Here is an 11,702-nt window from a genome sequence, read left to right on the forward strand (position 1 = left end):
TGTAGATCACTTCATACCATCTAAAAAATGCAAAATCCTAACAGCCAGCCATCGTTCTCTCCAGAATGTGCGGCTGCCATTGCGCACAGAAACCACTCTTTCCACTGCTTGCATCAAAATAGATGAACTGGAACTAAAGCCGCCTTTAGGACTGCCAGCAATGAATGCGAGAGTGTTGTATGCTCAGTCTGTCACGTCCAAAGTAGCTGAGCAGCAGCTTGGTTCCTACCAGTTTTGGCAAATAACAAACAAGGTCCTGAATCAAAGCATGTCCTCTATCCCAACCATCATCAATGGACCTGAGATGATCTTATCAGCATTTGACAAAGCCAAACTCTTTGCCAGGAACTTTGCAGCAAATTCTACCTTACCCGATTAGACCTGCCTCCCCCCCCTCTGCTATATTTCCTCTTGTGTTTGAAAACACATTATGCGACAAACAAATAACTGTGCATGATGTTGCGAAGCTTATCAAAAATCTTGATCCCAGTAAAGCAACTGGCCTCGACGGCATTCCTATTATAGTGCTAAAAAAGCTTCAACCAGAACTAGCCCCCATACTTACAAAGCTGTTTAAATGTTGTCTTAAGGAGAAATGCTTGCCAACACCCTAGAAAACCTCATCAGTCTGCCCCATATTTAAACGTTCAGGGGTATCGGTCATCTCCCTCTCAGTACAGACCAATCACTCTCCTGTGCGTCATAAGTAACTTACTGGAATCTGCGTTAGAGAAATGGTCAACCACCTCAACAGAAACAACCTACTCGGTGGCGTTCAACATGGTTTTTGTTCTACTAGACCTACAGCTGGTCTGCTAACAGTAATACCTCATTGGATTTGCGAATCTCTCGACAAAGGCTTCCTTTCTAGGGCAATTGCTCTTGGCATATGAAAGGCCTTTGATAAGGTTTGGCATAAAGACCTACTTCACAAGATTTCCAGCTACGGTATAACTAGAAATGTCTTCTCAAGTATTAAATCATTTCTCTTTGATAGGTTTATAAGAGTAATGGTTGATGGGCAGAAATAAGAAGCTCACAGTATTAATGCTGTCATTCCTCGGGGTTCCATTCTCGGCCCAACTCTCTTCCTGATTTTCATCATCAATCTCTCAAATCACGTCCTTAAATCATTCGTAGACATTAATGCAGGTGACACTACCATCTATGGCAGCACTTCAAAGGCTGGAAATGGCCAAGATCTCTCTGATTCTCTCTCCTCTGATCTTGGCCATGTGGTGCAATGGGGGAGGGTGGTTGGTTAATTTTAGTGCATCTAAAACCAAGCCTCTCTGTTTCCATTATAATATCTCTGATCCACATCTGGCCCCTACATAAATTAACAACTCTCGCCTTGAGGACGCTCCATGTTTAGACAAGCTCCTTGGTCTGACCTTCACTCCTGATCTGAAATGGAGCATATGCGAAAAAGGTAGGCTCTCTCTACCGTGCTAGAAAACTACTGACACCTGAAAGTATCCTGTACCTCTATAAGGCCACCATTAGCCCATGTATGGAGTATTGTTGTCACATTTTGGGCTGGTGCATCTGCTACTAGTCTCTCGCTCCTAGACAAGGTTCAAAAAAGAGTCGCCAATCTGATAGGCCCTGTACTGGCATCTAAGCTTCAGCCTCTGTCCCATCGACAAAACGTTGCATCCCTCTGCCTGTTCTACAAGTATTTTAATGGTGAATGCTCTGACGAACTGCAGACACTTGTTCCCCCACGACGTAGACACCCTCGACAAACCCGACAGGCAGCTAAATCCCACCCCCACACTGTAGAGATCCCTAGATGTAAAAGATCTTTCTAATCTAGTAGTTTCTTCCCCAGAACCGCTAGACTCTGGAATTCCATTCCAGGTTCCTGCTTCCCTAACTGTACTGACATGCAGAAGTTCAAGTGCAAGGTGGACCGACATCTTGTTGCCCAAATCCCAACATAGTGCCCCAGTAGTTGCTGCCCCTGATAGTAGCCCCCTACACCAAAGTGGCAATGTGCCTTGTTTGGGGTGAAAATGTAATACAAAAAAAAAAAAATATGCATCAAATCTGTTGCCAAGGTCGCTGGAAAAATAGTAAGATCATTCTACTGCTCCAGTAGATATCTCACTGCTCATGCAATTTTTTACCTGTATAAGAGCCAAGTACGTCCTAGGATGGAGTACTGTTGCCACATCTGGGTAGAAGCTGCTCAGAGCAACCTGTCCCCCACTCTTTATCCGTGCCTAAACCTAAACGTGAATTCCACCTGCTCGCCTCTAGAACTCTATTCCACAGGTCTGCTTTCCAGCTGGCTGCAATACTGTTGTCTTCAAGTCCAATGTAAACAAGTTTTTGTTGAACCGTCTTCGTAAATAATTTGATTATACCAAATTTCCACCAGAAATGATTACTACGCTACTGTCCCAATGACTACAATGCACACAGTAACCCTTATCCTCGAGTGGCCTCCAAGCCTTGATATATGGTAACCCCTTTATATATATATATATATAAATAAAAAAAGAATTGATTTACTTTTTTTTCTTTTCAACATCATTACAGTAAAAAAAAATTTTTGTCGACTTTATTTGAGGAGAACCTAAATTTCAAATTGAACTGTATTTTATGTCTACTATTTGATATTTTTGGTAGAATGTTTGGTGTGATACTTTTAAATGCTCTTGGTAGAATGTCTGAAAGCGTTTTTTAGAAGGTTGGATATGATATTTGATAGAACCGATTTTTATAGACTAACTTAACTGTGTGTGACATGTTCATATTAAAACTTTTATCTTTCTATGTTTCTCTACCTTTCTCTCCTTCTTGGTTTTCCCACATCTTTTCTCCTCACACCTCTGCCCATTCCTCTTTCTTCTTTTAAAGTACTGAAAGTTATTTATCTCTCCTTTATGTAATAGAATAACATTAGAAATGACTGTCAAACCGACCCTCTCTGATGAAACCTGGCCCCGTTCACCCCCAAAGAATGAATAATTATTTTTTAATTTTAGATATTAATTATCCAGGGCAATGCCGATCAAGAAAATACCAACTTTGTGAGTGTTTGTTTTGTAGTTTTTGGTTTGTTTTTTTTACTTTAAACTAGACATGCGAACACACATACACACAGACAACTACTCAACTGATTTTTTTTTATAAAAGTAGAATTTTTTTATTGTTTGTGTAAAATGTTTGATATTTTTAGTAGAATGTTAAACCGTTTATAGACTGCTTGATGGAATATTTTTTAATAGAATAGAATGCTTGATATTTTTTAGTAGAATGTTTTGATGGAATGTTTAAAAAATTTTATAGAATGTTTTTATGAAATGTTTTTTCAAAATGATTTTATGGAATGTTTTTAATAGAATGGAATGTTTTTTAATAGAATAAAATCTGTTAGAATGTGTGATAGAATGTTTGCTTTTTGTAGAACGTTTAATAGAATGTTTGAAATTGATTTTCAGAAGAATATTTGATGGAATGTTTAAAAATGATTTTCGGAAGAATGTTTGATGGAATGGATTTTACAGACCGGTAGAAAGGTTTCTGATACATTTTTGTTGTAGAATGTTTGCTAGAATATTTTTTTCCTAGATTTAACGACTTCTCTTATCTTTATTTGTATTTTTGTTTCTTTGTTTCTTTTTTATTCTTTTTGTGTTGTCTTGTTTTTGCTATTTTTTAAAAATATTTTTGCTGTATTATTTGAATTGTTCAATAAATGTAACCTTTATGTCCTTCGAGCGACCACAGCCGCTTAATTGAGGATTTTTGTCTGCTGTTGCTTAAGGGCTCCAGTGTCTTTTCGTCTAGGCGCCAATTCGACCCACAAGACCAAAGGACTTGAATTTCTTTCCACCAAATCGTCTCACCAAGACCTGAATAGTGAGTGCCGAGTGCACGATGATACTAACAAAATAAACAAAAAAAAAATGCTTCACTTTTTTTTTTGCCTTTAACCACTCCTCTCACATAAATTAATGCTTTAAAAAAATGGAAAAACATCTCCATCTTTGGGCCAATGCATATCAGGCAATTTTAACCATTACATAGTTCATCTCTCTATACACGCATGCGCACACACACACTAGTGATGGGACTATCCCAATATTTTTCCCAATTCTGATACAAGTATTGATTCCATACTAAATTTCCGATTCTGCTACAATTACCTCGTGGTCCAATTAAAACAGAAATATTTCTACTTTAAAAAAAGAAAGAAATTGAATCGAATTTTTTGCTCTTTTAATAAAATATTTTCGTTTATCCAATGTTATATATATATATATATATATATGGATTCAGATGTGCTAAAAAGTCAAAACTAATGGAGAAAACGAGGTTGTTAAATAGTGCTCAATAAAAAGAGCGGAATATTTCTTTTATTAGGGGTAAACAGTTACTTATGGTCACTACAAATAGCCATCTGTTTCAGTCACAGAGAGGTCGCCTGGTGAAGTCTCTGTGACTGAAACAGATGGCTATTTCTAGCGACCATATGTAACTGTTTACCCCTAATAAAAGAAATATATATATATATATATATATACCTCATTTACTCACATAAAATTAATATACGAAAGTATAAATCTATGCGTAAACTTCAAGTATTTACTTCAAAAGTGCTTAATACGTAGGTAGAGCTAGTTAGTAAGTTATAAAATATATATGGCGATTAAGCTTAATCGCCATATATATTTTATAACTTATATATATATATCGAGAGAGAGACAGAGACTTGTTTGTAATGTACTGAGTTTTACTGGATTCGTATAACTCAGTAAATTTTCATATACCAATAAGTTTTAAGCGAAAAAGAGATGACTTAAAAAGTAAGCTACAAAATTATCACATTTCATAATTGAGCATTCATATACTGTATAAACAAAACCAAGACTTCAAAAAAGGTGTTGATAGCAAATACCTGATTCTTTAGAAATATCTTAATATTTAACTGGGGACCAGAGATTGGAGTTCAGACGAGCACCTAACTATAAAGATGTTTTTGCACGCTCACCGTAAAAAAACACGTTAAATTTCTCAAGCATAAAGATACACTTGTGTGGGGGAGGGATCTATAGATTTTAGTTGTATTGGTAGTTTAAAATCAATATTTAATATTGAGGTTATTTTTTTTATTTTTGTAAAACTCAATCATGTTCTGCAAAGTCAAAAACGAGAAACAATCAAACCAAACATGAATAAATATTGGAAAATATAAAGAACTGGAAGCATAAAAACTCTTTCTAAAACTCAATCATGTTCTGCAAAGTCAAAAACAAAAACAATTTTACTTTCTACAAAACAACCAAACCAAACACTCTAAATAAATATTTCAAGATACAAAGAACTTGAAGCATAAAAACTTTTTCCGAAATTACTTGATTCGACATTAAATAATTTGAAAAGGGTTAATATGACGTAAAAAACAAAACCATCAAACCAAATAATCATGCATTTGCCCAATGTAGATGTTTTCACACTGCTTTAAAATCACTTCCCCATGAATAATGTGCCTTTTTATTTTTTTTTTTAAATAGTCCAATCAATCAGTCACAAATTCATAGAATCACCATGTGTTTTGATGATGCGCAACTTGTTTTTATTTTATTTAAAAATTTTGATTTCAAAGTAGTATTTTTTTTTAGTCGCTTACACTAAATGGCTCTATGCCTTGTCAGGGGCGATTAAAACAAAAAGCACTATGACATTAATCGATTGTCGTACAGAAGAAATATTGTTACAACTTTATCAAGTGTAACAGATTATCGTGAGCTTTATCTAATGAGTCAGATACACCCAAAATGAAAATCTTATTTCTGATTGATTTTAATATTTAATCCTGTCGATATTTTATACTTTGTTATAACATTCAGAGTTGGACTATTTCAAATAATAAGGTGCTTCATTCATAATGGGGATGATGTAGATAAACATTTATATTAGTTACAGGATGGAACGATAAAATTGTCGCATTAGAAAAGACCCGATTCCATTTCCATTTGATGAAAAGCGTTTTTTTTTTTTGTTTTTTTTTTTGCATCTACTAGTTGGCCAGTTACAAATCCCAAGAGCGATAGGAGCCTCCTATCAGGTCTGAAAGTGACACAATGTTCAACGAGCGAGATCGGAGATGTGCTCCTATGCAACTCATGCTCGCTACCAATCCAAGTTATGACAACAGGACCATTGCCAGCACCCTCAAAATGCAAATTCGGATGATTCAATGCTTGAGGGCACAGCTCAATGCATCGGATGCCCGCCCAATGGTTATGGCCTTTGGTGTGGCTTCAAGTGAGGGCCACATCATGCCACCTCACATCTTGGAAGTCGGCTTGAAAGTCAACACAAAAGTGTACCTGGATGTGTTGAAGAGTGTGATGATCCCCTGCTGCAATCAGGTGGATGCTGGCAGACTCTGGATGTGGCTGAACTACTTCGTTTCATCATATGTCAAGAACATCACCAACCTGACCTCCCACAACACCAAAACCAACCTAATCGCCACTATCCGCCGAGTATTCACTGAACTCTTGCCAGCACTTATGGAAAAGGCATCCTCCCAGTTCTGGACCTGTATCAAAGTAGTGATTGAGGCCGAAGGCGGCTACATTGAATAAATGTCAGCTTTACTACATAATCAAGTTAACTGAATTGATTTTTTCAATAAAAGTTTTAAAATAAAGCTGTAGTGTTGTTTGCTTTAGAGCGACAATTTTATCGTTCCACCCTGTACAAGTTGATTCCAATTTAACCCTTTCTCCCAGAATTGAACCGCAACTGCTGAATGTATTTCCACACATACGAAGAAATTCATCGCCAAATCTCTGACCCTTTTTTAACTTACTGCTACTCACCTTGATCAACGCTTTTCTTTTTTACTCATTTCATTTTCACCAAACTTAAAAATACATAAATGTTAACAGAATAAAAATTAGATTTTTTTTGCATTAGTTTATTTCCTCATTTCATTTTCATTTTATTTTATTTTCATTTCATTTTCATTTTTTCATTTCATTTCATTTTATTTTCATTTCATTATATTTTCATTTCATTACATTTTCATTTTTTCATTTCATTTTCATTTTTTCATTTCATTTCATTTTATTTTCATTTCTTTTCATTTTCATTTCATTTTATTTTCATTTCATTTTCATTTCATTTTAATTTCATTTCCATTTCATTTTCATTTTTTCATTTCATTTTATTTTCATTTCATTTTATTTTCATTTCATTTTATTTTCATTTCCATTTTTTCATTTCATTTTCATTTCATTTTATTTTCATTTTTTTTATTTCATTTCATTTTCATTTTATTTTCATTTTTTCATTTCATTTCATTTTCATTTTTTTCATTTCATTTTCATTTCATTTCCTTTTCATTTGATTTTATTTTCATTTCATTTTTTCATTTCATTTCCTTTTTATTTCATTTCCTTTTCATTTCATTTCCTTTTCATTTCATTTTAATTTCATTTCCTTTTCATTTCATTTTAATTTCATTTTCATTTTTTCATTTCATTTTCATTTCATTTCATTTTCATTTCATTTTATTTTCATTTCCATTTTTTCATTTCATTTTATTTTCATTTTTTTTATTTCATTTCATTTTCATTTGATTTTCATTTCATTTCATTTCATTTTCATTTTTTTCATTTCATTTCATTTTCATTTCATTTCCTTTTCATTTGATTTTATTTTCATTTCCTTTTCATTTCCTTTTCATTTCCATTTTTTTCATTTCATTTTCATTTCATTTTCATTTTTTCATTTCATTTTCATTTCATTTTCATTTCATTTCATTTTCATTTCATTTCATTTTTTCATTTCATTTCATTTCATTTCCTTTTCATTTCCTTTTCATTTCCATCCAACTTAAAGAAAAATAAATGTTAAATTAGTTCATTTGGAAATAGTACGAGTAAAAAAAACGAAACGGTAAAAAGTGCTTAGTTTTATTTACAGACTATTATCCTCATCCTTGTTGTTGTTTCACCAGGTTCTGGCCAAATACTCCTCTTTCTTTCCCGCGACAGGATAGGTATGCTGAGTCTCTTAATTGTATCCTCAGCAATTACCTTCACGGTCCATGGCGCATTGGTAGAAGCATTGAATCTGTAGATGTGCATTTTCTGAAGATAGCAGTTTCAATCCTATTCAAAGCCGGCCAGAGGATTAGTTGGCCAAACCATCAAGACAGTAATAATGTAACAATATTGCATGTAGTTATGCATAAAAAAATATTAGTATTGCTTACTGCATAATTATTATACAAATTACAGTGCTTCTATACTATTGGGACGAAATTTCGGAAATTGTAAAACTGAATTTCACATGAAAACAATGGTACTTACGTATTCCTTGGATTTTTAAAAACAATTATATCCAAAAAATTACGAAAATTGATAAGGTAGAAATTTTTTTTTATTAAACACAATAAAAAAATAGAATTTAATGAAAACGATCATAAAAGACAGGAGAGTCCAACAGGGAGGTAATTTTCTGTTTGAATTAAACAAAGATGGCGGCAATTTTTCAGTAATTACCTTCAGGGTCCATGGCGCATTGGTAGAGGCGTTGAATCTCTACAGTTCCAGATAAGCATTGTCTGAAGATAGCAGTTTCAATCCTACTCAAATCTGGTTAGAGGATTAGTTGGCCAAAACGTGGTGAGATAACGACAACTATGGAAGGCAGTAATTACTGAAGATACAGTTAAGAGACTCAGCATTCCTATCCTAGAGTTGTTGGAACCCTCTCGAAAATTCTTGTGAAAATTTGCTAAAAAAATAAAAATAAATTAATATATAATGCTCATCTCAAAAATGAATTCCAATTAAGGAATAATATATATATATATATATATATATATATATATATATATATATATATATATATATATATATATATATATATGAGCTTATTTATAGTAGAGTTAATACAGTATTGCCTTGCTATTTGCAGGTATTACGTCTTGTACACGTCCCCCCCCCTGTGAAAAACTGTGAATATTGGATGCAGTTTTAAAACGTCTATGTATGAGATTATATACCGTACTAAATGTTCCCCAAACAATTTCTGCACTTTTACTCATTAATACAGTAATAATTTATCAATATCGCATGCAGTTATGCATAAAAAGTCAAAAATGTATTAACTTTTCTGACTCGTTCTTGTGTAATCCTTAGTGACCTTTTTGTTGAACCGTAGAGTTCCAAAAACCTCAGTTGTGGAAGGTGACTCTTACCCAAGGGAGATAATCTGTTTTAAGTTGATCCTTGTTAATGTCAGCCTAAGCTGCATCCTCCTGACACAAAATAATTATAATTGAAGTTGAAGTTGTTTTGTTAATGGTTTATTATGATAAATATTGTTCTATGTTATAAACAAATAAAAAAAAAATGTTTCTAATCGATTTTAATATTTACTTCTGGTCTATATTTTATTTTTGGCCTATTAAAAAAAATATTCTGTCATTATTTGTTTGTTTTTTTTAATTGTTTTTACGTTTTGGTGGGTTTTTTTTTTGGGGGGGGGGTTGAGGTAGGTATTTAAATTTTATTTGTTTTAAATTTTTCATCGTCTTTCAAGCATTAATATCAAAATGATGTTCTAACGTATAAAACTATTTTAAGCAACGGAATCATTAAGTATGCTTTGCAAATTTTCGGGAAAAATTCTCTTCTGAATCTTGATAAAAAAAACTAAGCAAAACTGGCATTTTGGGGACATGTCTAGAAAGATATTGCAAATGATTTGGATTTTGCTAGCCAAGGTATAGTTATTTTAACCCATCAATGCATTAGTTTTGTTTTCCTTTAATTTATTGTAAACAAGGCCGATAGCCATTAGTCGCGTGCTCTCGTGTAATAAATGAATGCGTGAATGTAGGATTGACATGAAATTCTTAAAGATAAACTAAAATGACCGAAAAATGGGCTGAAATGACTTAAATAAATAAAAAGTAAATGACTTAGAATGACTTTAATGAACTTAAGGATGAATTGAATGACCTTAAGAATGACTTGAATGCTTAAAAAATAACTGGAATCCTTCAAAAACAACTTGAATGATCCGGAGAATGACTTTAATGGCTTTGAGACTGACTGGTTGTAAAGTAGGTGATCATTTTACATTAAATTAATACAGAAAAGTGATCCCCCACTTTATATCAAAGTTACAAACATAAGTACAGCATGTAGTAAGAACAGATACTACAATTTGATCTTGGCCAAAAGGGTATTTATTTGCTACTCCACCTAGCAAATGAGGCACAAGGCCGATCTTTAATGTGAGGAGTGAAGGGGAAATGGGGACCAACTCCCCGGGGAGTAGGGTAGCTGGATAGTGGAAACTTTGGTTATAACTAGTTTATTATATTCAAAACATCACATCAAAATACTAGGGTCTTTGGCCTTTTTTGGGGTCACCCTGTATATATATATATATATATATATATATATATATATATTTTTACACAGTGATCACCACTTATCAAGGCCCGGAAGCCACTCAGGGATAAGGGTTATTGCAAGTACATTACGTTAGTGTGGAGATTTGATGGAGTGTTTACTTAAGGGGGCGGTTCATTAGGAATTTGTTAACATTAGACTTGAAGACATCCAAGTTGTAGTCCGGAGGGAAGCAGGCAGACGGAACAGAGTTCCACAGGCGTAATATATATATTAATATGTATGAATAAAAAATCAATATAAAAAATATATAAATGTTTATATCTTTTCTGTATTCATTTCCTGTATGTTGACGTGTAGGATTACAAAATGTCTTTTGAAAAAAAAAAACAAAAAAAAACAAGAATGTTTCCTTCAAAAGCACATAATTTTCGACCGATCCTTCGATATGTATATATATATATATATACATTTAAAAACTTGTAGCAAATATATTATAATACTATTATGTTTATCTTCTTCTTTTAGGTGTCTGGCATGGGTACCAAATCTCTATCCGAATGCAAACTCGACAGTGATGGCCGCCCCGCCTCAGCCCCCCACTCGGATGAGGATCGCAAACCAAAACGTAAAGGGGGGTTGAGTTCAGCCCATAGCATGACCTCGATGGGGGCGGGACTTCTGTCAAAAGGCAAAAACATATTCAAAAAATTCACCAGATAATATGAAGTGCATATGCGCCAAAATTGACCATTTTTGTAATTAAAAAACTGGACGAAAGAATAAGCAAGCACAAACTGATATTGTTTGGGGAATTTAAAAAAAGAAGTTGGCTTTGTATTACTGTACACATAGATTCGATAAAGTTGTCAAAAACCAAATATATAACAAATAAATGTTATCAAAGGCACGATAAGTTACTTTTCTACCAAACTGGATATATTTTTCGTGTTTTTATTCAATGTAACATGTTTATTCAACTCAGAAACAATACAATGTTTACCGATGTATTGGAAAATTCAAGATGGCGTCTGACTCCCTCTTTAACACAGTAAGTTTGGGAAAAGGTGTTATAAATTAAAAACTGGATAAAATGCTGGTAAATACTGGCTCAATATATGTTACCGTGACATAGCTTGACATATATTCAGCGGGTTTTTAATAGTATTTTGTCTAGTTTATTATTTATAACACCTTTTCCCGAACTTACCGTGTTAAAGAGGGAGTCATACGCCATCTTGAATTTTCCAATACATCGGTAAACACTATGTTTTTCTATCTAAATAAACATGTTACATTGAA

General features: G+C 33.5%; 1 protein-coding gene across 3 annotated transcripts in view; it reads left to right on the top strand.

Annotated features, from left to right (window-relative positions):
- The window catches only part of LOC145270460 (uncharacterized), a 12,626-nt gene extending 1,447 nt beyond the window's left edge, over positions 1–11,179 (top strand). The window contains exons 2-3 of one of the 3 annotated variants that reach the window (XR_013865367.1): positions 3,779–3,873; positions 10,929–11,069. Coding sequence is in view for 2 of the 3 variants with exons in the window: in XM_080126095.1 (XP_079982221.1) it covers positions 2,997–3,041; positions 10,929–11,123 (240 nt within the window). In the remaining variant the exon portion in view is untranslated. Of the gene's footprint in view, positions 1–2,996; positions 3,042–3,778; positions 3,874–10,928 lie in introns of all 3 variants that reach the window. The other 2 variants (XM_080126095.1, XM_080126096.1) reach the window with 2 other exon arrangements.
- The last annotated feature ends 523 nt before the right edge of the window (positions 11,180–11,702 follow it).

Source organism: Euprymna scolopes, chromosome 46, assembly GCF_053919585.1.
Source record: "Euprymna scolopes isolate OS-2025 chromosome 46, ASM5391958v1, whole genome shotgun sequence".
Lineage (NCBI taxonomy): Eukaryota > Metazoa > Mollusca > Cephalopoda > Sepiida > Sepiolidae > Euprymna > Euprymna scolopes.